The sequence below is a fragment of the Chaetodon auriga genome, chromosome 8 (assembly GCF_051107435.1).
Source record: "Chaetodon auriga isolate fChaAug3 chromosome 8, fChaAug3.hap1, whole genome shotgun sequence".
Classification (NCBI taxonomy): Eukaryota; Metazoa; Chordata; class Actinopteri; order Chaetodontiformes; family Chaetodontidae; genus Chaetodon; species Chaetodon auriga.
Window position 1 is genome coordinate 13824338 of NC_135081.1, and position 27137 is coordinate 13851474.

Genomic DNA, 27137 nt, shown 5'->3' on the forward strand with positions numbered 1-27137 from the left:
TTTATTAAAAAGTGTTTATACATGAAATACAATGTTAATTCCTGTCAGAGGCCGATGCCTTATGACATGCAGTGAGCACAATGTAAGGCAAGGCATAAAAAGCGCACGTCGGCAAAACGCAGGGCTACAAAAAGGCACTTAATCCTGTTTTGAAATATTACATGTTAACAATGGCAATTCTGTAAAACAATCTCCTTAGAAGGGTGATAATGGTAACTTGTACAACTCACTTGACATGTTTGATAAAGTTAATATTAAAAAAAAAAGTTCCCATTTATCACAACACTTCGAAAAACTTCATTCACAATACTCATGTGTTTCTCCAGAGAAAGAACAAATGTGATTCATACGTGTGGGCAGTGAAATGATTGAAAATAACAAAACAAAACATTTACAGGATTGTTCCAAAAACAATTATTCACAGGTACAAAATATTCTGGTCTTACTGGAACTCATGGCATTTATATTGAAATTGAGGTAAATACTATATAATGCATAAAATTACTGTACCACCATTACAACCATCAACATACTAAGAAAGTCAAGACCATTTAACAGCAATTAATCAGTACTGACATGCTTCATTATTGTTTTTTACACTGTAACAATTAAAAATCCCTTTCTTCTTGACTCAGTAATGCACTCTGAAACATTCTGGAAACAACTTCGTTTGTGAGAGTACAGGTGGCGTGGAGTTCACGGCTGCCACCTCCTGAAGCTTACTGCTGCACATCGCGTGATGCTGACTGCTATGGATCAATACATGTCTCCCTTCTGCAAACAGACTGCTATACAGGTACAGATTGTTGCCCGTGGCTGTACGAGGCCAAACACAGTCAAACATGGAGAGGCATAGCACCAGAGATAAACTACCATAGGTTAGAACAGACGAGGAAGAGCTGAGATTAGACTGGTGGTCTATTAGGAGTCTCTGGCTCAAGGTGTAATGACGTGGATTTGCATACAGCCTAGCAGCAAAAGGGAAGTCCTATAAGGATCTGTCGGGTGTGTCATATTAGTCTTATCTAACTCTCACACTCAACTCACTCTGGGGCTCCTGAAGAGGGATCTCCTCGTTGCCCCCAGTACCAAAACAGTCCAGCTAATCAGGGGGATTCCAGACCTGGCCAATCAGAGAAGTCTGACATTACAGGCCTTTAAAGGGGAATCTGTAACTGAAATGTCTGAGGTATTGAGAAAGTGCCTTGTTGCTTTGTGATAGTCCAGATACTGAAACTCAGCAGAAAGACCGTGGAGCTTATACGGTCATATTACAGCCACATTAGGGGGGAAGCAGGGAGTTGCCTTTTAAGATGATTCATTGGCAAAGAACTTCTCATAGCCAACACCATCATCAATCAGGCTAACAAAAAAAATCCACTTACTCTGAAATATCTGTAGTTATTATCACAATAAATAATCATACTGCGAGGAGAAAAACAACAGAAACACAATAAGAGCAGAAATAATTAATTAAAAAAAGGAGTAAAAAGAAATGAAATGTATTTCCTTCATAACACCCTTTCTATTTCCTTTATAGCATCCTTCATACTGCCTAACAGCTTGATCCCACCGGGCATGGCTGGGTCACATTCCGGCTGCGAGCAGTTTTGTCCATCCTCTGCACGGCTTCATACCCCACTGGCAGCGTTTCAGAGGAGCATTTTGCCTGCTGATTTTGTTGACTTGCTCAGATTTTGATGATCTGGTATGTTTTCCTTGATGTTTGTACTTCTACCACGGGTAACTGGGCCACATAGTGTAAAGGTTTCTTTTTTTGTCTGTCATAATTGTGTTTATTATTGATATATGATCAGGAGTCTACACAGGGTGTTTTATTTTGAAAACTGACTTCTCTATGCTGTTCCGGTGTCTGACTTCCTGCGCAGCTCGATCTGCTCGGTGCAGTTTGATGCAGCTTTCGTCAAAAATAGACGAGGCGTGCATTTTCAGCAGAGCAGAGCGGAGAGCAGCTTCTCGGACGGGTCTGGTGGAATCAGAAGCATTGCCTAGAATGGCCATGATCAGCTCTGGCGGTCGCATCGCAGCCAGAAGGCGACACAGCTGTGCCTGGTGGAATCAAGCTGTAATACACTAGAGGCAAGAAAACAAAACCAGCAGCTAAAGGACAGGGTGTGATCAGTTGAAATCCCTGTCAGGGAAGATGAGAGGGGCGATGAGGGTCCAGAGGTAGAGCCCGAGGCCCAGCCAGCTGGAGCTCATCTTCACCCACACGGCTGGCATAGTGCTCTGCATGGCCTGGGAGGTGGTGTCTGGTCTGAGGGAGGACACAGACGGAAAGGTGTAATTTAGTAAAATCAACTCAACATAACTCATGAACTATGTATTTCTACAGATACACTTTCACATAGGACCCATGAATGATTAGAAAAAGCACTGTGGTGGATTGAGCTGATTTTAGAAAATGTCATTTAAGCTGTTAATCAAAGAATGGATAACTTTCAGGTGAGGTAATGTGCCCTCTGCTGGCCATACTGGAGACATACAAATCGTGTGCAAAAGGTTTTGTCTACTTGTCACAGACATATCTGAAAAACTGTGTGTTTGAATGCTGTCAGTTTGGGTGATAAAATTGCTTATTTGTAGCTGTCTCTGATACTATCCGTCTATCTGTCTGTCCAGTGTTTATTCAATATTTTCAGAGGAAAAATTCCGATCATGTTGACTTACTGGTACCAGTTGGTGAGAGTCATCATGATGTACAGGGAGGCCAGACAGAGGTGGAAGTGGAAAAAGGAGTAGTTGTATGAGACTGCCTCCTCCTCATCGTCCACAGCTCTGCGAATGCCATCCTCTCCCACCACACCCTCTCCAGCTGACCCTCTGCCCTCCTCTGTCTGCATCAGCTTGTTTACCTGGGTGTTAGTGGACGAGCGAATGCTAGGGAGGGGGACAGAGAGAACCAGTGCTGCAGAAATACAAGCAAAACAAAACAGGACAAAATATCATATGTGATGGTTCTGCCACTGCTAAACCTACCTGGCATACAGAGTGCAGAAGAGGAAGATGATCAATCCCACAATGCCCTGAGCATCCCACCACTGTACCACTCCTGGGGTGCTGTCAGCAGGTGACTGAGAGGTGCTGACGTTTGCCACCAGACTCAGCAGGCTTGGGTTACACTTGCGATCTAAGACATCGGAGCACACACACACGTGATTAGACACTCAATTACACTGTAATAGGTGATGAAAATCATCACCAGATTACTCCACAATAAAAATAACTGTTGGTTGTAGCCCAAATGGCAAAACATTCTTTATTCTTGTGCACATTAAGTCAAATTTTGGCACTGATGATAGTAAGAGATGCATTTGGCAATATACGCACATCAGTAACAACATGTTTTCCAGTTCCTAAACATCACTCTTGTGTGGAAATGAATTTCTGCATGTGCATACATAAAACTAACCCTACAGTCACAACAAGCTTGCCCATTGGCGCCATTCACTTGGAAAGGGCAGATCGACGACAGGGAAGGTATGCCAGCTACAGTATTAGCTGAAAGCTCGTTGTATGGAGTCAGATCAGTCTCACTACTAATGCACACAGAAGGGCTCACAAATATTTTGTGTTTTAAATAAATGTGGTAGAAATCTACAAATGTATTTAAAAGTTTGGATGTTGATATTTCTGTACAGACTGTACAAACTGGTACATCTCATCTCAGCTGCCTGGTGTCTGGTAGCTGCTCTCCAGGTAAGTGATAACTCTCCTATCAAGCATGCTTCACCATGTTTAAGTTATGAATGCTTGCTAAATTAGTGATGTAGCATTTGATACTAGCATTAGCCAACATGTTAGCTATATACTGTAATTCTGATAGACAACCTAGGATCATCCAATAGCTAACTAATGCTAATGAGGGAAATGCCCAAACTAAGCAACGGTATTATACAACATGAAAGCACATTTCACAGTTGAGAAGTTGTTTTATATTGTTGTGTACTGTGTATGGATGTAACTCTACCATAGATGCAGATGTGTTATAAATACAATGATAAATATTTCTGTGCGCATTGAAAAAAATCTATGTGGAAAGAGTGACTGATATGCAAATCCTGAAATACATTTGTGAATCCTTCTGTGTGCACTCATTAATACTGAGACTGACCTGACCATATTACTGCTCCAATAGCATGTCATGGAAAACTCACCAGCGTGATCAAAATGCTGCAGCAGATAATCAGAAAGTACATATATTGAGAGAAAACAGTGAGTATAATCACAGCTAAGCATGCGACCAAAAGCTACAGAGGAGAGCTGCAATTGTGGACTAAGACAACTCACTTGGATTGTTGGTCATTGCAGACCAAGTGACATACATGGTGTAGAGGGAGATGAGGGAAGCCTGGAGCAAACCAGAGTGTGGCTGGGCTTCCTGTAACACACAGGACAAACATGCACTAAATCAATCTGCCACAATGTAACAACCACAAAATTGAAATGCCAAGCTGCCTTCAAACAAGGGTTAAATATTTGTATTTGGATGTACTATGTATTTCAGTCAAACACTCGACTGAAAGTGGAAAAATGAATCATGTCATCCATAAGGCAGAGGAGGAATAGATTTCAACAGATTACATTTTACTTATTGGAAATAGCAGCTCCTGCTGTGAAAGCACTAAACCGTTTTCTCAAAAGACAGAAATAAAGCCATGTCGACAGATAAATGTGAAACTGCTTTTCACACTAGTGTTTTCGGTTTTCATTTTTCTGAATTCTGTGTTTTACCATTAAGAACATTTTGTCATCAGAAAGAGTGTCTAATCATGTCATGGGCAAACAAAATTTCAACGATCCTATAAAAAAAATCTTAAAAATGTAATCTAATTTTATAACAAACGAATCCTCTGCGGCTCGAACACAGCGGCTAAGCGGGTCTGACGGAGGCTGCAGTCACATTTAAGCAACTCTGCTACACTTGACCAGGAATGGGTGGAGCTTTTTCAATTTGTCCGATAGAATATCTGATTAGCCATGAAGTCTTCAACAATCTCATGTCTTGCATCTGCTGATGTGGTTGCACTTCAGAGAGTTTGCTGAAGCGATGAGGTCCACACTGTACCTGTATCTTAGGCAGGATGGAGACAATGGAGATGATGACGCAGAAGATAAGGTTGAGGCTGATGAAGACCTTGTGCTCTGTGCAGTCATCAGGTAGTGTGTAGTAAACGTAGAAAAGCACCACAGCAGTGATAGCCAGTGCATAGTAGAGGACGGTGAAGGACAGCAGACCTGGCAATTGCACAAAGATACATTAACATAAATGTCTTTAAACTACAGGTCTAATAATGTTCTATCTGGACAGCAGAGTGGATCATCTAATCTATTCAAATAATACATCAAGTGTATAACTAATTCTTTAGCAAATATGTAGTTCAACACGGTGAGAAAGGCCTCTTTTCGAGTGAATGCTGTACCTGCAAACCAGCATTTGTTGTTACTATTTTCAGCATTTTCTACCCACACCTTGTTCCAGGAGTGGGCAAAGTCGATGAGAAGAATAAGCTGGATTAGAATGAAGATGAAAGATCCCACGACTCCAAAGTAAAACCACACTGTAAAGTGGAAAGAAAACAGAAACAGCTGAAACAGGTTCAAAAAGTAAGTAAGTATTGCATTGCCCAAATAACTGACAAAACACAAAGTCAGTGTCCGCTCAACAAAGGATGCAGTGTATTACTTTTAATTGTAATTCAACAGAGATTGTTGATACCAGTGTGAAATGTTCCATCAGGGATGAAAAAGGCTCCCACTGTGATTCCAATCAGGATCAGAAACTTAAAGAACCAGAACCTGAAAAATAAACAGTTAAAATCCACCATCAGTACAGCAGACAGAGGCAAGTACGAGAAGCAAAACTGCCTCCATCCCTGAACACACGTGTTCCACATAAGCCCAATAAAGCACTCACCCATTCTGAATAGCTGCACGTGGGTCTTTGCTGCTACGGACACCAATCATGATGGCGAAGAACAGAAAGAAGAAGCAGGTCATGGCGAAGCACATACGGTACACAGACTTGTAGCCCACAATGACATCACAGTTAACGTGGTTTTCAAAAACAGGTACGGAAGCTCCTCCCTGGCAAAATCCTGGGATCTGCAAAACAGCAGAGGGTCAGAGAAAACAGAACTGTAAGTAAGCATATCTATTACAGTATTTACAGGAGAGATTATGTCATTGACTAAGGACTCTCTCTGCTAAACTTAAATTGTTGTAACCAGAATAAAATGTGACAAAATGTGATAATCATTTGGCTTCTGTGTAGCCTTTAATTATGCAAATATGTAAGTGTAACTGTCCTATCTCAGCAAATTTCACATGGAGCCACAGACCTAGATTTTTTTCAAGTTAGTTAAAGTAGGTCATCACAACTACTTCCAATATGGATATACCCTATAGAAAGCATATGAAAGATGCACAGAAAACACATACAGTAGTTCAGGAGATCCAAATAAACGTTCAAAAGACAATACAACCCTGAACAATGTAATGTAACAGCATTGAGAGGAACAGCCATCTTACTTTACGGAGCTGTGCCTCCATTCCTGGAAGGATCATGATGACAGACACCATTGTCCCCAGCAGCAAAAAGAAGGAGAAAACCAGCCGCGTAACGGTGGAGTTATTGGAGGAGGGACAGCAGCCACACAGAAGGCATGGTGCCGAGCCACACAGACAGGAGGCCTGTGTGTGATGAGAGAGGAGCGAGAAGGGGAAAAAGAGTTAAAGCTTTGGGCAGGACAGGCCTCTACAAATCAAGTAACAGTTAAATGAATGCAGGCATTTGGTTTGGCAGAATGCCGATCACAAATAGGCTTCGATTGATTGGTAAATTATTTATCATGACAGTGCAGGTCCTATGCTGGATCCAAGCGGATAAGCATCACCCACATATCTGACTCATTTGTTAGCTAAATTTAAATAAATAAATACACAACACGGGCCTTTCCCTGGTTATCCTGGTTTGTCATGTAATCTAGGACACAGCTCCCACCTGGCTTTTAAGATGTGTTCACACTTAGTCCGCACAGAAAAAAGCAGCCTACATTTTATTCAATCAAAAGCTGACTTGGCTAACGTAGACGTTAAACGGTCCAAGCTAACGTTGCTGCTGTGTTGGCCCGAGCAGGAACTGCTGTCGAAGATAACCAGCCATGGCATGAAGGCCAAGTCAGGTGTGTCAACAACACGCTAACATTAGCTTAACCTAACTTAACCTAGCTTCGCCTGTTCTGACACTTTCTCAAACACTATCGTTACTTCCCTTGCTGATTCACTAGCTTACCAAGCTAACTTCCTTGAAATGTGTATTGTTAGCTGTATGTCCGATACAACTAGCTAACCAGCGTTAATATTTGACGTAAAGTGAATAACTAACGTTAGTCACAGTAAGAGCATTTTAGGTTGACTGTCACGTAGCGCCTGAACTAACGTTGATTCTTTAGCTAACCTTTAACTCAACTTAGTTTAGCTCATCTAACGTTAACGTTAGGACGAAGAGATTGAAATAAAACCTTCTGTTTGTATCGTATCGTATCCTATGGTATTGTATACTTACACAGCTGGCTAACGAGCACAAGGCCAGACAAGCCCCCATGTTGACATTAAAATTCTGAAATTACTGGTTGAGTACGGTGGCCTCTCGCTTTCCTGCAAAACACTACTGGAAGACTCAAAACAGTCGGAAGTTGCTTTGCTGATTTTCAAAATAAAAGCCTTTACAATTAGCTCAAATGACAAGCTTTCAATATAAAACACCGATTATGTAATACACTGCCAGAACCAACAAATGTTAGTGTGGGACGAATATAAAAGGAATCTGTTTTCACCAGAACAATCACTGCATATACAATTACGCTGCATTTTTAGGAATGACAATACATCTTCATGTGGTTAAGGGCTTAAATGTTGTTGTATGTGTTGTGGTCCTGTTTATTTCACCATTTCAAAATAGTGGAGTTGTGTCTGCAGAGCACATTGGATAACAAGACAGTAGATGCAGGGACTTTGAAACCTACCATCTGTCCTCTCACTCAGCATCCCAGGAGCTGAATGTCTGTTGTTTAAAACTACGTGGATAGCAGGAGAAAGGCTGTCAGGTGCAGACAGGAGCTTCTTCAAAAGCCCCTGCTGTTGGTAGAGCACCTGCGCAGCAGGGAGCCAACAGAGATAAGGTTATTAATAGCCCCATTAATATCTAACCTGGAACAAAGCATATCTCAGTGCCAAATACTCAATTAATTCTCTAGCAAGCAGGAGTATTCAGAACTAGTGGTGGAAGTAAAAAGAATCCGCTTGGACATTTCTCAATTAACAGAACACTGAAAGGAAAATAATGCTTACATTTCATTGCATTTATAGTTAAAAATAAACCCAAAAGGCACATAGCCATACAACCACTGCACCATGAGTGGATTTTGCTGTTAATTCTTAATATATGCAATGCACAATGTAGGCTGCATAGGCATCATATTACCTTGCATGGATCCAGTCTCTTGCAATGAAGATAACTATACCATGGTATTTGTCCAGGGAATCCACACCACCCACAGCTCAACAGTTCTTGAAAGGAAAAGTATATAAAAAAAGCTTTTCTCATCTTCTCACAGTCCAACTTTAAATCAGTGGTTAGGCAGAAACTGTTTTATAATGCCCTGCCATGAGAGCAACCTAAAGGCTTTCTTGATCTGATAATTCTGCTACATGCTATGTGTATTATAGTTATACAGTAGTTAAATGTGCATTTTAAATTTTTGTCAGGTTGATTCCTCTATCCAACACTAGGTAGCAGCATTTAACCACCATTTTACATTACTGCCACTGAATTTAATGAGCGCCTATAACCTATATTTCATATTTCAACATCTTAACAGACAATAGTAATTCTACAGTGAAAGACAGACCTCGGGGTGATTTAGAGCAAAGTTTAGAGCGTTTACCCCTGTAACCCATTCACTACATGTTCCTGTACAGGAGAATGATGGGTATCCAATGAGCAATATCGAACATGGAGATGGAGAGAATGTAGTTACAGACAACATTTTGGGACACTGTCTGATTCAATATGTCCTGTCCCCAATATGCCACCTTGTACCACACCAGCAGCGGCAGCAGCAGCAGTCAAATTTACTCTATCAGAACATCGATTAACTTAGTTTATGGCTTATTCTCACTGGAGCGTATATTGATTTGACTGAAGCATCTGGTGGCTGAATATAAGGCAATTAAACTAAACTCTTTCATTGAGTCAACCCATCTGTGCCATTCTTAACTATTTGTTTAGGGTGAATGACAACAGGTGGGCTGTTTGTAGGGCTGATATTAATATATGAGGAATGTCAGTGAATGCATCCATTGCTTTTATTATTGAAATCTACACGATGATCTATGCCTGTACTGGGGAGGTGTGTGCACTCAGCTCCTTCCAGCTGCTGACATGATATCTGCACTAGGGCCAGAGATAGCCAATAAACCATGACAGGAAAAAACATGAGCATCAGTTGATGATGGCTGTGGTTCTTCTATCTCTAAATGTCTAATTCACATGGCGCCCTGCATGTAATATCCTAAAGTTATATGAAAATGCTAAAAAATAAAGCATGTTTTATGTAACACTTCGCATCCAAATATTCTCTTAATACTGATCTAAAAAAACAGGGATAGGTTACATGTTTGGAGGCTCAGGCTGGTATACAAATATTGAACTGTAATTCAAGCTCCATACTATATTTTATCACCTCATTTCATTTCAAGTAACAGTAGGGACCTTCTGGTAGTAAGGAAAGACCACGCACCAAAGTTAGCCTGATATTGGGTATAACTCCAGGATATAAGTTTTAATATTAAGATGGTGTATATATCTGATTACAGTTACAGGAAAAAAATGATTTGAGATCAGGTCTAGTAATGTAGTCCCAAGTGGCAAGGAAAAAAATGGACATATTTGCAACAAATTTGTCAATCTACTTATGTATATCAGCCCATTACACCAAGTCGGCAAATGCTTGGGCAAAATGAAAACTTAGTATGTAAGCTTACTGTGGGACAAGTAATATGATGCTGAACCTGCAGGGCTGCACTGTCTCAGAAAATACTCCTTATCAGCACTTTTTATTTCTGTAATAATGTAAATGAGTTTAAATACTCTGTGGACAGCAGTATCGTGAAAAACATGGAAAAAACTCATAAGCATTATTTTATTGCATGTCCACTGATAAAGAACAGAAACCTCAGTTTCACTGTTTAAGGGAAGCTTATAAATGTACTGCTCTTTATACATCTCGTATGTTGGTTTTTGTTTAAAAGATACTCCTGATTAAAAGTAACTGTAATATGCTGAGTAAAGAATATTTTGTACATTGATGTTGAGATGAATCAACCTTTGAAGCAAATTCTTTCTCCTGTTTAACATATTAGCTGCCTTCAGGGACCTACTTTCAGCTCAGGAATCATTTTCTTCTCAGTTTCTTTTATGTATAAATGTATATGGTAGAGTACTTTTTAAACAAAGTAAGAGCCGGTGGGTTTATAGCCACTCACCCCTGTGAGTCTCCTGTGAGTGGCATCACCTCTTCCCTCTGGCTCTGACGGGCTCCCTTGGCTGGCAGCTGATGTTTGTTTCTTTGTTTTATTGTTCATGTGGATGCAGTGGCCAGGATTACAACTTCACTCTCAGCCATCACTACTCTTTCATCACTAACTCCAAGGACATTCTTGTAGTTTTCCCTTTAAGAAGAAGCTGCAAAGAAAGAAACATTTTACAAGAAAGAAATATTCTTGTTTAGCTTTTTAAAGTCATTTCTGTTGGGTAGTGGAAAAGTGAAATGCAAATACATGCAACAGTAAATCTAGAGAACGTTGTTCATGTAGCCTGGAATAAGTGATTTCAATCAAGTGATTAATCTACTGTGGTCCATCTTAAATTCACCTTATATACGGCACAACATGGAGGAGACAAAGGGAGACAATAGTTTGTTGGCAGACTCAGAGGGTGTCTGAGAAGCTGGATGCAGATAGGTATTTTTCATAAATGACTCCATCGCCAGTTTAATGACTCATGAACTTTAATATACTTTTGGGCAGTGATGAAATTCTTCATTTATTTTCAGCTACCAATTGCAGGAACCAAAAAAATAGGTGTCAGTGTTGAGGTAAACATTTAAATGGACCACAACCTGTTATTCCATTATGAACTACAACATCTGATTTCACGGTGTTGCATCCCTGAGATAGAGAAAGTGACCAGGTTTTGGTTTTGTGAGTAATGAGAGCGATAAGGAAGGATACACAGTGACGCGGAGTGCTTTACAGAAACTTCATACATCATCTGGCCTTCTTTAACAGCTCAGAAAATATAATTAATATTGTTCTATCACCTTGGTATTTCATGACTATAAGGGGTATAGATCTCTGTAGTCTACTGACCCCAAACATAAGTAAAGTCACTCTGTAAAATATATATAATAGTGTGCATTCTTTGTCTGTGAATGACTCACACACTTACACACTTTGCGTGGTTGTGCACATGTACAATAATGTGCCTTGTTTTACTTATTCTGTTATTTGCTTATGTGTCATATTTTGCATCTTCTTCTTTTAAACTGATGCTTCTTACTTTTGCATTATCCCCTTTGCTGCCATAACACTGCCAATTCCCCTGCTGTGGGATTAATGAAGGATTACCTTATATCTTATGTATAGGATAAATAATGTGTGCTAGTCCACACTGTCTTCTGCATTTGGCCACAAGTTTTAATCCTTATGTCCTCTTTACATTGGAAAAAGAATCTTTTCCCTTGTCTGACCCATCCCTGGTAATCTTTGGCAAAAATGTAAAGACATCCAGCATACACTGTGTTTAAGAGGGCATCAGATCATGTGGCTGGTGGTCATAAACTTTACACCGCTATGAGAAAAAGATTTCTTCTGTGGGGTTTATGACGGAGTCTCCTTGCATTTGACTGGGTCCATGTTTAATGAGAAAAACTCATTCCAAAGATTTGCCCTTTTATAGTATACATATGGCATAAAAGTGGAAAGCATAATCACCTGGCTAGTGGTGCTGCATTCATTTTGTGGTTGGTTAGGTTTTGAAGGTAAATTTAAGTTTTTACAACAGTATAAAAGTGCAAAATAGAGTGAGTACACAGTCTCAGTGGTGGTGGAGCTTGAGTGAGAAAACAGTACATGAAATTTCAGAGATGTGGTCATTGAATGCATTTTGTGAAACTAGTACTGAGTGTTGCCAACTGCAAAAAAAAGAAAACTGCAATCACGTACTGATGTAGTTCTGTTAATACACCCAGGTATATAAAAACAAGCCCACTTTGCTGTACCACTTAAACTAATACTTACAAGCAACGGCAGGGTCCTCTCAACGCAACACTTAACTGAGCACGTGTCTGAAAACACATATGTGGATGATTTAATTGACAGTTACACAACGTTAGGTAAAAGCAGCCAGACTTGATTTGCCTCATATCCCTGTGGCTGTGCTACTGCCAGCGTTCTGTTTGCTACTGAGCCTGCTGGCGCTTATACTTTCGATGCTGTCTGTGATTGGCGGATTTGGACCAATGAATGCAAACAGCTCTGGTGACGTTCTCCATCAGTAGCTGATGGCGCGAAGGTGCAGATGTTGGCGGCCTGAGAGAAGAAGAAGAAGAAGAAGAGGAGGTCTGCAGTTCAAACAGAGGCGCTTGACGGTGAGAACAATGGGTTTATGCTAATGTTTAACCAGGCTTTCAGGTCGTTCAAAACTACTGCTGTGAGAGTTCAAGGTCGATTGGGGCATTTTTTTGTTTTATTTTTGCAGGTTTAAGGAGTCTGTTCAGCATCACTGGAGTCAAGTGTAGTTAGTAGTTAACAGACTTTACTGTTACGTAATGGCCGCTGTTCAGTAAACGTTACTCACAATAACGTTACGTCAAAAATCAAAAAGCTTTTAAAAATCCATTGTCAGAGGAGCAACTTATCCTAACATCTTACTATGTACTACAAGTCGGCGAATTGCGTTCATTTACACGAAATTTGGCAGACTATGTTTTTTATTTATTTATTTATTTTTCCAGTCGATATTAACGAACTTAATCATCAACATGAAAAGGCACCACAGTAAGTTCAGCGAGCTAACTCTAACGTCGAGGCGAGCGCTTCATTGTTCTTGCTCTTGCTTTTGGTGACTTCTTCACAATGACCTGTTCGTTTGTTCATTCGTTTCGTTCGTAAGTATTTCAAGTGTATGTTGTAGAAATGTACCGTTGTGTGGACAATGGGCACTTAGAAACATCACCTTTTAGCGCTGGTGATGAACTCATTTTACACACACCCCTCCACTGTGTGGTTGTTATTATTGTTGAACTTGTAACTGAGATGCCTGACATGTCGTGACATGTTCCAGTTGTGAAAAGATTATGTAATTTCTAACAGCACTTTTTGAAACTATTCAGCACCCACTGTTGTTATTCATGCTGAGAAGATGAATTATTGCATCCACATGTGTGTCCAGTTATGACATAAAACAACATAAGCATACATATTTAGTCAGTAAAGGAATGAGGTTAGCAACTGGTCTTAATGTGCCCCAAAACAGTGTGTGTTTTTAATCTACTGGCCAAAACAGGAGGGGAAATCAGAAATCTGTTTTTGAAAAGGCATTCTTGCGTGCTTGACCGATGATCTATCAAAACATGAGCTGTCACTGTCGGACAGGAGGGAGGACATGCTGCAAAAACAGCTCTGCGTTCGTTCATACGTGGACAGTTCACCAAAGTGAAGTTAAGGCTTATACACTCTGTACAATTAGACACTTATTGCTTGATTATAATCTGTTTTTTCAGGTTTTCTTCTTGTGTCAGAACAACAACATGTCTGCTGAAATGGCAAGCTGTGAAGGTAGGTGGAAACGACGCAAATAGCAGTGTGGATGAGTAGTCTTGGTATGCAGTAGTTTGTTCAAGAAAACGTTAAATGAAAATCTGTCAGAGACATTAAATGCATTTGAAATTTAAGGCTGTAGAATGAAACGCACAAAGAAATGGCCGTATATAACTGCTAAGCCAGGAACGCCTCTCGCTAGAAAAGTAGTGCAAAACAAAGCCCTGAAGACCTCTGAAACAGTATGACTCAAACATGTTGTTTAATGCTACACAAGTAACTGGAGTCCTTTGATGTGGTTGGTATAGCAAGTTGCAAAAGTGATGTGTAAAGCAGCACTCCTACCTAAAGAAGTCTTTATTTTGTCACGTCTTTTTTTCATTTCCTCTTCATTGCTTCAGTCAAATGCTGCCACACAGCAGGGATTATTGTTCTCTTGTGACCTCCCTGACAAAGCAGTGACCCCTAAAGGTTGGCAGGAGGCCAGCTCAGCCTCCTTTAATTATCCTCAGTCGGACAATGAGTCTCAATGGAAGGATTTATTAACAGTTGTGATAATCAGTTCATTGTTTGCCATTTATCAAGTAAAACTGGCTAAATATTAGTATTGAGTTAAAGTATTGTAGCGTTGTGATCTTTACCTCTGATCTCACACCATCACACATTTGCCACAACGCGACCATGTTATGTACCAGCCAGCTCTGAAAAATGCCCTGTTTTGCAGACATCCAGGTGAGGGAGCTGAACAAGCGTGCCTCAGGTCAATCATTTGAGCTCATCCTGAGCCCCTCAAAATCAGACTCCAAGGGCAACTTGCTGTTGTCCCCTCTGAAAAAGCAAACATCACAGGATGAGTTTCAGAAGAAAATGGAAGCTGCAGAAGAGAGACGCAAGGTATTGTCAGAAATAACAAAATTGCCAACAGAAGTGATCAGTTTTATTGCTTCAGTTAGGCTAGCACATGAGTTTAGGATTCAGATTCTGTTAACTTACTGCAAAAGTTCTTTCCTAACATTTTGCCAGAGCCAGGGGGCTGAAGTGCTGAAACGCTTTGCTGAGAGGCGGGAGCACGAGAAGGAGGTCATCCAGAGGGCCGTAGAGGAGAACTGCAACTTTATCAAGATGACACAAGAGAAATTTAATCAGAAGATGGAGGTGAACAAAGAGAACCGCACTGCAAGGATGGCAGCTCTCATTGAGAAACAGAGGGAGAAGGTAAGATCCTAATGACATGTCAGTCCATCTTCATGTGATGACATAACGAAAACTACACTTTTGTGATTCTTCTGTTTTTTTAAAACTTCCAGGACAAGAAGATCGAAAACGTGAGGAGGAACAAGGAGGCAAAGAAAGAAAAGGAGATTTAATTTGTTTATGGTCTGGAAACAGTCTTCACATCTCCAAAGATAAGCTGTACTTTTTTAGCTGATGCTTCCATGATATTGTTTGCTGTGTTAGTTCTTGTGCTGTTGAATAAAAGGCTTGTTACGTCGGGTGTCGATACAGTCTGATTAAGTCTTATGCTGGCAGCTGATTACGCTGTAGTTTTTGTAGTGAGAGCTATATTTTTCCATTAAGAGATTTTCTGTTGTAATGGTGTGAATTGGTATTTGGACTTCATGTTGATCTGTTCATCATATAATAGTGTGTGATGCTGTTGTAAGATGGAATATACTGTACGAAATCAACCATTAAAGTCTGTATTCACAATTTAGTCTTTGTCTGTATAGAATGGATTTGTGCCTCATGAATGTAGAAGATGAAATGATTGTAGTTCTGCACCATGTGATGAAGATTGCCATAGCTGAAACTGAAGACGGCAAACAGTAGTCCTGGATTCTGTTACCATATACTAATACTTTGACACTGCTGACACCTGGTGGCAGTAAGGTCATCTTACTGATCCTTTTGTAATTGTTAAAAGTAACAGCTCCCAAGGGGGCCCAAGATAGATCTCAGGGGTCACCATATCAAGGAGAGAGGAAAAAACATGTCTTACAGAACATTTTTATTTCTAATGTTTTTTTTTTCTTGTGAAAAGATGTATATTTGTACCTCTTCAGGTCTATAAAAATCCCTCAAATCCGCCATGACCCACACACATATGAAACCAATGATGACAGTCACAAGTTGCTGCACTCCCCAGACGGATGGGAACCACTATCATATGTCATAATAATGATAAGAATAATACATCCTTCATGGATTAATGTCTTTCCTCAGCATGTATCCGTCAAAACATTCTTTACACCTGCTTATTCCCCTCAAGGTCTTGCTGTGCCCAGTGTTTTCTGAACAAGGATTGGTTGAATGGCAAGGAATTGCTATGCTATCACTGTGGTAACACAAACATATTCCCACATTTACATCTAAGGTCCAAATTACAGCGTTCATCTGACCACCATGTCTTTGGACTGCAGGGACACAAAAAAAAATGCTCTAATGAGCACAAGACAGTGTTAGTGGACACGGCTGTGGATCTCTGACTTGTAAGCAGCGGTATCATCATGCAGAAGAAGCTAAACTGACTGTTACAAGTTGTCAGAATAATGACCTTGTCACATATTCTTGTGGTTTGGAGAGTGAAATGCTCAGACTTCACTGTGGCACAAACTCAACAGTTCTTTTACGGCTAGCTACTCTCGCATGTGCTGAGGATATAAAATTATTTGAGTTGAGGTTAGTTTCATTCCACCACTGTTTTTCAGACAGACATGAGACAACACCTGTGTGCCGCACAATCCGCAAAGTTTTGTGCTAGTAGTGAGAAACCTTATCAGCGTTTTTGGGTTTGTTTAGGTTTGCTCGGATCCTGCAGAGGCTTGCAGGCAGCGTCAGGTGTCAGCCATGCTGGAAATGTCACTCAGTGCCAAGTGTCATTTGTTCAGTGTTCAGAGCAGTTGTGTGTGTGTGTGTACTCAACCTGAGAGCATGCAGGTGTGGGACTGTGGGATAGCCCTTATTTGTATGGTCTTCTGTGTATTTACATTTTCTTTAGATGTTGTGTGTTAATTTCCACGTTTTTGTGCCTGAGGAAAATGAGATGGTACATCTTAAGGTTTTTTTTTTCTCAAATTAAAAATTTAAATAAGTATATGTACAAATTGGATATCAGTATTTGTGTTTTTTAAGTTTGCTATTAGATTTGAATAGACACTGATATGGCATTGTCTGTTTATGTAACAGAAAATTTGTTTTATTTAGATTTTGTTTGGTAATGTCATCCAGGTCTCAATTGATTTGATGATTTGAGGTGGTTTTACTCCACACATATTGGAATTTTATACTGCATTTATACTGATAATTGAAGTAAGGCTCATGAAGTGCGATGTAAAATGCTAGAGAATACACATGGTTAGAAGCCACACAGCTGTCTTCATGGACCACCCGCTTTCCTCAGCTTCAATAAAAGTTTTTGCTTAAATCCAACAAACCACAACAACAGAAATGCAGCTTTTTTAAGACGCTGCACCTGAAACATACCCATGCTGCATGTCATAATCCCTCTCACTCGGGTTTAGATTGTTTCTTGGTGATTTTCATACTTTGTGTTGGCAGAAACAGTCAAGCGTAACTTATAGAAATGTAGATACACATAGTTGGTTGTGTTTGGGGTGAATCTGTATTGCTATGCACAAACACACACACAGACACACAGTGCTGCACAATCCCATCTTTGTCATGTGCTGGGAGGAAAATGCTGGATTCATCAGCCCAGAAAGCTGCTTGTCCCACAGTGCTGTGTTGCTCAACTGACAACACAGGGCACAAAGGCTGGCTTGACTCCACTACCCCATCCTTAGCCTGTTCTAGATGTTTGCAGCCTTGCTCATGATCATGACTTTTCCTGGCTTAACAAGGTATTATCATCATCAGTTTTACCTGCACTAATCCATACCGTGAATCACGCTCTGAGCTTCTGTTGACATTTTTCAACAATGTTCTCCGAAGTCAGCCCTATTCAGTTTAAGACACAGATCACCCCGTGGAGGATAAACAGGAGGCTGAAACATATTCAGTGTTATCGTAGACACACCCTGAATCCATCTGAAAATCCGTCTGAATCAGGACACAATGCAGATCTTTGAGAAACACTGAGTCCAACACTGGGACTTTGTAACTGAATGAGAGGCACAGACCATAAAATGAATTTCATCACTCTAGTCAAGCAGAGAAATTGCTTGTTTTGATAACCAAATGAGATCCAGTGTGGTTATCGCTGTAATTTGGAAGTCACACACCGACAAAGGCATGCTGTGCACTTTAACACTGTATCATCATTCTTCAAATTCTACCACGGGTACAAAAGCATGATGCACAATCTACACCTTGTTTGAGTGTAAGACCTTTAAATTTGCATGGCTCAGTGTCTATTTCACCGGACAGGTTTACATCCCTCAAATGGATGACGGGACAATGATCCAGCATGTGCAAAACTGGACTTTCCCACTCAACCTTTGCATGCAGTCTAATGGACACACCTATGTGTGGCGAGAGGAGGGGGGTGGGTTGGTATACCACCAGAGTGTCCGACAACGCCACCTGGGGAATTGCACCCCAGGAAATGCTAAGCTACGATTTTTACCCAGACAAGGTCACGCAGGCTCAGAGATACCACGGGGGCGAGACGGTTTACCATTTAGAAAAGGAACAAACTTTATTAACCAAATTAACAGAAAAGAACAAAACAGCACACACCACACAATAAAACAGGCACCTGGGCAAGAAGGGGGGGGGAGATAAGGTCAGGGCTGGCGCTTACCATGCGGCAGGAAACCAAAAAGGGAGAAGGGATCCAAAATAAACCACCCGTGACACGGCACACACACACATACACGACGGCAAAGCGGGAGGGGACTGTGAGGAACGCACCACCACCAGGGGTTAAACTGCCGCTGTCAGCAGCCAGCACCTGAAACGAAACAAAACAACACACAATTAATAAAACCTGCCCAGGGGCTTCACCACAGTGGTGTAGGTGCAACAAAATAAAAGAAATGACAAAGAATAAATTTACGAAATAATTAAACAATCTGAACAGAAACAAAAATAACTAAATCGATCTAACAATAAAGAACACAAGAAAAAGGGGTTACTTAAACTAATCAAATAATACCAACTACGGAAAGCAAAAGAAACAAAAGAATACAGGATTTAAAATATGTCCATCACATGGCGTGGGTCATCAATTAGGCCCTGGGTCTCGGAGCAGGACAAGGCGACGGTCAACGTCGGGCCCCGACACGTAGTCTGCTCCGCCGGACGATGCAAAATAAACAAAAGGAAAAAAGAACCGAAATAAAGAAACCCAAAACGAAGCAACGGAAACCAAAACAGAAGAACGAAAACTAACACAAAGGGAACCGAAACCAAAACAGGTGACGCAAAACCAAAACGAAGAAAAGAAACTCAAAACAAAGAAACGAAACTCAAAACAACAGAAAGGAACCCAAAACAGCAGCACCGCTTCCAGGTACGATGACTGTGGCCGGCAATTACAGGGCCGCTAAACAGGAAAGAAAAAAACCCAAAACCTGATGTTAAATAAATTACTTAAACGGATTGATACCAACTGAAAAAGTAAATTAAAACGTACCAAAACAGTTCAGCCTGTGCAGCAACCCGGAGGGCAGGATGCAAGCCTCACAGGCGCGGCTCTAATGCACCGCCTGAAAAGTAGGCATTACAGGCAGATCAGCTGAGCGCTGAGCGGTGGATAAGCAAGACAGGCAGACAACGCGCGGACAAACGTACCAGAGCGGACAGGTAAGCTGGACACCGCAGGGCTCCAGCAGGCCACTCTCGCTCCCCCTGGACCAAGCAGTCAGGCACGCTGCAAGGAGCGGAGACCGTTACTAATAGTGCCTTTACACACACAGCTGATCAACTAGGGAAGACCGCATAGCGCTTACCGGGGTAAGGGAGATCTGGGTGCCTCAACGGCTGTTGCAGACACCAGACGGGCACACCGATGACGGTTGTAGCGAGGGATCAAGCTGCCACGCTGATTCAACAGGCCACAGCCACCACGGGAGCAGCGAGGAGCGGAAAAGAGACCGGGCGTGGCCACACACACCTGTATATAAGGGTGCGCATGGTGCCGCCCAGCAATCAGTGGCTGGTCGGTTGGCACAGTGCCAAACAGTGGCCAGGAGGGAGACAGCCTCCGGCTACATATGGAATGTGATTTTAGTAAATATTATAAATAAATAAATGAATATGCCTACGTAAATATGAATTTTTATTTCATGCTAACTTAAATTGCATTCCATACACACCATGATACATACAGCAGGCAGCTCACAGGAAAAGCAATATATAAAGTGAACTCTGGTGACTGTTAGATGGACTGTGGAATATCACAATATATCATGTGTCCCCTCATGAATTTAAAGTAAGGTTATCATTAATTTATTTGTGTATGAATAAATAATACATGACTTCTAAATATTTTTCCTCTCTATATATTTTTTTTTATTAGGCCAGGACTGGACGTAAATACGCTGGTAAAACAGTTTGTTAGATATGAGGCGAACCAACGACTCCTGATCAGACACAGACGCCTCACGAGTGCCGTACCGTCATGACAGTGGAAGAATTTCCGTGGAGAGTGGGCGGGCTGACTGGCCAGTCGGCCGCTGTCATTGGTGTCTCTTGTACGCGCCGGCGCGTACAAGAGCGGCGTCGTGTTCGCCGATTGGCTAGAAAACCCGTCTCTCGAGCTATCACGCATCCTCCCAGCAGCTGCGCTGTGAGAGCCGCCGCCGAGCGCTGATCCCGTCACGGCCATCCTTTCTCCGCGCACCCCTTCAAACAATGTTATCTATATTTTGTGCGGCTCTAAATCGTTCATCGACTGCTAAACTTAAGGCTTCGGATTGATTCTAGCATCTACAGGTATGTCCATTTTCATTCATTTCATCTCGAAAATTCGTGCTGTATTTTTTCTCGGTGTAACGTTATAGTGGCGTGAAATGCGTTCAAATGCGGCTCGAACGCGAAAGCGCTGTCATTTCTCCTGAATGTGCAGCGGTGCTTTGATAATTCATCCCCGAACTGCGCGCAGGTTTGTGATGGACTCGGAGAATTGAAGCGAGCCTCGAGGCTCGATGGAAATGTGCATGCAAATTGATTTCGGACACTGGATCTCAAATACAAAACGTGTCGATCAGGTGCAGATTTGCTTGTGGGAATTCACCGCAACAGGCCCCACACGGGCCCGTTTTTATACATAGATTTTGAAAAAGCCTTCTTTGTGATAGCAGAGCGCTTTTCTCTACCTATTAATATTTCAAAGCATTGTAACCCTTGCTGGAAGCTGAGGGTGTGGACGTCGGATGGGGTTATGTTACGTAATCCCTTCCCATTCATCACTCCACGCCTTTCCTCCTGAACCTCGGCCTGCGCTCATCCCACACAGCCTGGTCACTGTGAAGCTGCTGTCTCTGCTCTCTGCCTTCCCCACATCTCTGGGAAGCACAGCACACGAACCCAGAAAGATCTGGAGTGGGAACATAAAATCAATGATGGGTTTAACTGATCTTAACCCTGCTCTGTATTTGTAGAGGGCGCTCATATTAGACCGAGCCCAAAAGACAAAATCACTACAGCGGGGTCTGGTTCAGCTGGCTGTATTTCAATTCAAGTCCAGTTGATAGTGTTGCAACACACAGGGAGCACACGTTGCTGCAAAGCATTGAAGGAAGTCTATTTACTTAAGCCTGAGTACAAAAACTAGTTTTGCCGAATGATGAGGAAGAGTCAGTCAAGCAGAGTATCATTTTCTTATCAAACATGTAGAGATCAGAGTGCAAAAGAAGTTTTAAAGGAGCATTAGTCTGATGGCTGGTGCTCACATCGAGGCCTGGTAGAGATGTGCAGTACTTACTACATCCACAGGTCAGGTTTCCTATCACTGTGCTGCAGTGATAGTGTTGCATCTATTTGAGAGGAAATGGCTTTGGAAGCAAAAGTCAGGCCTTTTATCTTCTACCATTTATATTGTGACACCTGTATCTGTACCATCTCAGCGTGTGTTAGACACCTGTCAGATTATTTTAATATTTTTTCTTTCTTTTTGTTTGGTAGCATTGTCAAAACAGCTTCCACTATCTATTGTCTTAAAAACCATTTCCTCCTACCAAGCTGCCTCTTAAACAGAAACACTGGGAAATATTGATTCTGCATCGAGCTTGACACTTTTCAGGAGGTAATTTCCTGTTGAGAACAAGTGCCTCATTGGCAGGATTTATGACTTTAGGGACAGCTAAGGTCAGAGCTAAACTGCACCTGAGGTCTTGTGGGTTGCAGCATTCTGTCAAAGCGATGCATCATCTTGTAAGGCAGATTAAAGGCTTGGCAACACCTTCAGAGACGCCAATTAGATGGCCAGCCGAACATGCAAAAACAAAGCGAACACCAGGAATCACCCTCAAAACTGAACGTTGTAGAGCATACGGCAGATAAAGAGTTATGTAACGTCAAGGTGGCCAAAAACACAACTCGTGGTGAATGTTAGTGTTGCTCTGTGTCTGCTGGATGGGTTTGATAACATGTCAGCCGTAACAACTTGAAAGGGTTACAGTGAGTCAGTGTTGTTCCTCAGCTTGTTCCACTGCCCCCAAGTGGCCAAAAAATTAAATAAATAAAATATTGCAGCTTTAAGGAAATCTCAATGAAAATGTCATCCAGCATTTGTCCCATCTGTTATTTGTCATTTAACCAGATGTTTTCATTTACCTCAATCCAGGGATGCAACCAATGATTATATTTATGATCAGCTGATCTATTGATTACTTTGGGATCAATCATTTGGTTTAGAAAACGTGAGAAAACAATGACAATCCCACTTGTATAATCCCTGGGTGACATCATCAGATTACCTGTTTTGTTTTAACAACTCTACAAAACAAAACGTATTCACTCTACAAACCTTTTTGCTTGATATTTGACTTAAATGACCGATTGATTTTCCCCACTGTTGATTATTTTTGTATTCATTAACCAAATGGTTATTGCAGTACTGCTGCGTGCTAGTACTGCAGGAACACATACACACAGTACAATCTCTACATGCACAGATGCACACACAGACCTGGAGACGACTGTAGCTCAAAGGCGGACAGATATCGACTAACTGTCTGTTGGTTTCATTCTTTCTGCCCTCCTTTCTGGCCTCCAGTTTGCCATGGCGACGGTGGTGATGGAGCAGATCGGTCGCCTGTTCATCAACGCGCAGCAGCTGCGTCAGATCCCTCAGCTCCTGGAGTCGGCCTTCCCCACGCTGCCTTGCACCGTAAAGGTGTCTGATGTTCCCTGGGTGTTCCGCGAGCGCCACATCCTCACTGGCTACAGACAGGCGGACCAAAGCTGGCGCTACTACTTCCTTACCCTCTTCCAAAGGCACAATGAGACCATCAATGTGTGGACTCATCTGCTGGCTGCCTTCATCATCTTGGTGAAGTGGCAGGAGATCTCAGAGACGGTGGATTTTTTGCGAGACCCTCATGCCCAGCCCCTCTTCATCGTCCTCCTGGCAGCCTTCACCTACCTCTCCTTCAGCGCTCTCGCTCATCTGCTCTCTGCCAAGTCCGAGCTCTCCTACTACACCTTCTACTTCCTCGACTACGTGGGGGTCGCTGTCTACCAGTATGGCAGTGCCCTGGCCCACTACTACTATGCCATAGAGAAAGAGTGGCACACCAGAGTGCAAGGGCTCTTTCTCCCCGCTGCGGCGTTCTTGGCCTGGCTTACTTGCTTTGGCTGCTGCTATGGCAAATATGCGAGTCCTGAGCTGCCCAAGTTAGCTCTCAAGCTCTTCCAGGTGGTGCCCTCAGCCTTGGCTTACTGTTTAGACATAAGCCCCGTGGTTCACCGCATCTACAGCTGCTACCAGGAGGGCTGCTCCGACCCCGTTGTGGCGTACCACTTCTACCACGTGCTCTTTTTCTTAATCGGCGCCTATTTCTTCTGCTGCCCTCACCCAGAGAGTTTGTTCCCTGGGAAGTGTGACTTCATCGGGCAGGGCCACCAGCTCTTTCACGTGTTCGTGGTGGTGTGCACTCTGACGCAGCTGGAGGCGTTGCGAACAGACTTCACGGAGCGCCGGCCCTTCTACGAGCGTCTTCATGGCGACCTCGCACACGATGCCGTCGCACTCTTCATCTTCACTGCCTGCTGCAGCGCTCTCACCGCTTTTTATGTGCGCCAGCGTGTACGTGCCTCTCTACACGAGAAGGAGGAGTAAGATATGGAAAAAAAAAAAGAACGACAAGTCTAATTTATTTTACTCTGTAGTGACCATTAATTATATTAAAGTGTTTTATCTCTTTGAACATTATTAGTTTGTGACAGTGACTTATGATTATTTCTTCTAAATGTGATCTGCCAAACTACAGTGGGCAAAAAAAAAATACAAAAAACAAGTGACGAAGGGTTTTTTTGACTGAAAAGGGAGCCTTATGATTGATCTGTAGCAGTACAGGTAGTATTTAGACACTGAAATGAGTCCTTGCATCTTCGCTCTCCTCTTTTATTTGTCTGCAAGGTTGTTTTTAGTCATAGTATAAAGAAATGTGGTTTTACTTCACCGTACAGAAATCCACTTTCTGTCAAGGTGTGCGGAAGATTAGAGGCAAGTTTCTTAAGATGCCTTTTAGTCAACGGTGTTTCGAATAATCTGACTGTATAATCAAATTGTAGCATTTCAAACCAAGCGAGCATTTATTTTTACAATTTACAGTCCCATAACACTTTGTATATTGCAGTCAGACACAAATTCCAACCCAGTTTGAAATGGGCTCAGACACTTCATGTTTTTTCCTTTTGATTCTGCCCTCCTCTTTATGGATCAAAGCAGAGACTTATTTTTCAATTTATCAAGGCGCTGACACTGTGCCACACAAATGTTTGAACATATTCTGCGAAAGTTGGGAACCCAATTTGAAAACCAAATATTAGAGATTTTTTCCTTTGGGTGATAACATTCTGTCGGATTATGTTAAAATGAGGCTGGCACTCAGTATTGGTTAACAGATAGATGGAAGATTACTGATGTCTCTTTGTTGTTGTGACAATGTTAGTCGTTTTTTATTCAAAGGGCTGGAACTTCAGCTTTTGCCTTCTCACATCCCATGATGTCAGTGCTTTTGCGCGCATTGTTTTCATTGTCGGTTGATCAGATTGGAATCACAAAAGCCGTGTCTGACTGGTGTTCTGCTTTTGGTATGTTTCTGTTTTTGTATGATGAATGTGTATGTGCCTCTACGCATGTCTTTCAGTATATACTGTGGATATTAAGTGTGTGAATGTCTATGAAAGCTTAGCCTTGCACTCCTTTCTTACCCTGTAAATAAGCTGTATTTCTCTAGAGAGTCATTTGCATCCCATTTTCTCTCCACCCAGTAGTGCTCAGAATTGAATGCACCCTTTTTTCTGGTGGAATACAGCTCATTCCTATTTTGCTGCATCCTTTCCAAGTGTGTATTGTGTTCAGTGTCCTCCTGCCTATCAGACTTTAATGGCTATGAATACATCATTTCACACTGCTGCACTGTTAAACTGAAGAGTCCCTTTGTTTTTTTCTCTTTTGTCTGATGACTTTTGGTATAAAAAATATCACACAGATATGGCTCACTGATAATGTTGCTTAGATTTTTATCTCACATATCTTAAGTGTCAGAAATGATATTCATTAGAGCACTCTCTGTTCATGATGGTGTTTAATGTGCCAATGAATCTGTTATTGCTTCAGCGATGGTACTACTGAAAGATGGGTTCAGAGACTGAGTGTCAGAAGTGACAAGTTGATTTTTAAATGTCTTGACCTGACTGCAAACCTGTTACTGGTGAGATTTCAACCCCTAAATATGAACCTGTTGACTTTGGCATTACTGACCTGGTATCATCGTGCACTGCCTGAATCAACTCTGTATATACTGTAGCTGACAACACTGGCTATGTTTACATGCATGGTGGTATCTGCTGTTAATGTGGTTATTCTGGTTTTGTGTTGACTCTTGGAAATGTCATAATTCTGAATAACTTGGGTAAACCTGTGCAAGACACCTCCCCTGTTGTGCACGATTACACACAGATCAGCCACAGCATTAAAACTGCCTGCCAAATGTTCTGTGGCTCTCCCTCGTGCCGACACGGCAGCTCTGACCCATCAAGGCATGGACGCAGGGTCTCTGGGGGTGTCCTGTGGTATCTGGCGCCAGGATGTTGGTGGCGGGTTTGTTGGCTCCTCTGCATTGTGGTTTGGGGCCTCCATTAGACGTGTTCCGGCTCATCCCAGCCCGTGCTTGATCAGATTGAGATCTGGGGATGCCATCAGGGATGGCTGTTGCCATGAGGTGGTGTAGCTGTGTTTTGGTGGGTGTTGTGTATCAAAGTAACATCCACATGAATACCAGGACCCAAAGCTTCCCAGCAGAACATTGCATTGTAATGAGATGATCAATGTTATTCACTTATCCTGTCAGTGGTGTTAATGTTGTGGCTGACCAGTGTAATTTATTTGGCAACACGACTGAGGCTCTTATGCGCAGGGCTAATTTTGTACATGTAGACCAACAAAAGGCTTCATTCTAGGCTAATGATATCCGTTTGGAAAGTGAAGCCTACAGTGTAAGTCTCTCACCAGCCCGGCCTGTGACATGAGTTTACTGTCCTGACCATCAAAAGGACCAAAACTGTTGCTACTGGGATTATTAGGAGGGAGCAGCTGGAAAGAGACCACTATTTTGGGGGGAAATGAAAATGTTTGTTGCATTGATGCTAAAGACATGGATGCTAAATCTGACTAAGATCTTACCTGGAATATAGCCAGCACTCTGTACTGTAGAGGTGAATTTGTGTGTAAACGTAGCCTCTGATGCCACCCAAGGTTCCCCTTTATCCCTTTATGAAAGCAGGGTGAGAGGGACCAGAATGTGTTCTGCCTCTAAAAAATATGTGTGACTGACTGTACTAATATTCTGTGGTATTTAAGAAAATAAAGTGTTACAGTAACTCCAACTTCTCCTGTTTCATTGTTCACAGGTCAACAACCACAATGGGGGCAAAGAGGGGTCATAATTATTTGAATGAGCAACTGAACACCCGATTGTGAAATTAAACCAGTGCTGGATATTTAAGTTGAATTCATAGTACTGAAACGTGTCGGAGTGAAATCCATCTGTATGAGTTTATGTGGTTTGAATTCTCCACTTTGAAATGTCCAAAAAGTC

At 41.9% G+C, this 27137-nt stretch overlaps 3 protein-coding genes across 3 annotated transcripts; 2 read left to right on the forward strand and 1 right to left on the reverse strand.

Moving 5' to 3' along the window:
• serinc2l (serine incorporator 2, like) lies at window positions 1–7728 on the reverse strand. Its single transcript, XM_076737681.1, has 10 exons — window positions 7589–7728; window positions 6553–6714; window positions 5939–6126; window positions 5741–5820; window positions 5445–5582; window positions 5090–5259; window positions 4312–4402; window positions 3001–3151; window positions 2692–2901; window positions 1–2278 (listed from the first exon to the last, which is right to left on the reverse strand). The coding sequence occupies exons 1-10, from the start codon at window positions 7625–7627 to the stop codon at window positions 2140–2142; spliced, it is 1368 nt and encodes a 455-aa protein (XP_076593796.1). The 5' UTR covers window positions 7628–7728; the 3' UTR covers window positions 1–2139.
• Window positions 7729–12648: 4920 nt separating this feature from the next.
• Window positions 12649–15617, forward strand: stmn1b (stathmin 1b). Its single transcript, XM_076737399.1, has 5 exons — window positions 12649–12734; window positions 13869–13923; window positions 14630–14799; window positions 14929–15120; window positions 15213–15617. The coding sequence occupies exons 2-5, from the start codon at window positions 13896–13898 to the stop codon at window positions 15270–15272; spliced, it is 450 nt and encodes a 149-aa protein (XP_076593514.1). The 5' UTR covers window positions 12649–12734; window positions 13869–13895; the 3' UTR covers window positions 15273–15617.
• Window positions 15618–20656: 5039 nt separating this feature from the next.
• On the forward strand, window positions 20657–26925 carry paqr7b (progestin and adipoQ receptor family member VII, b). Its single transcript, XM_076737218.1, has 2 exons — window positions 20657–20802; window positions 23087–26925. Exon 2 carries the CDS (start codon window positions 23093–23095, stop codon window positions 24149–24151), a length of 1059 nt encoding a protein of 352 aa, XP_076593333.1. The 5' UTR covers window positions 20657–20802; window positions 23087–23092; the 3' UTR covers window positions 24152–26925.
• Window positions 26926–27137: the final 212 nt, after the last annotated feature.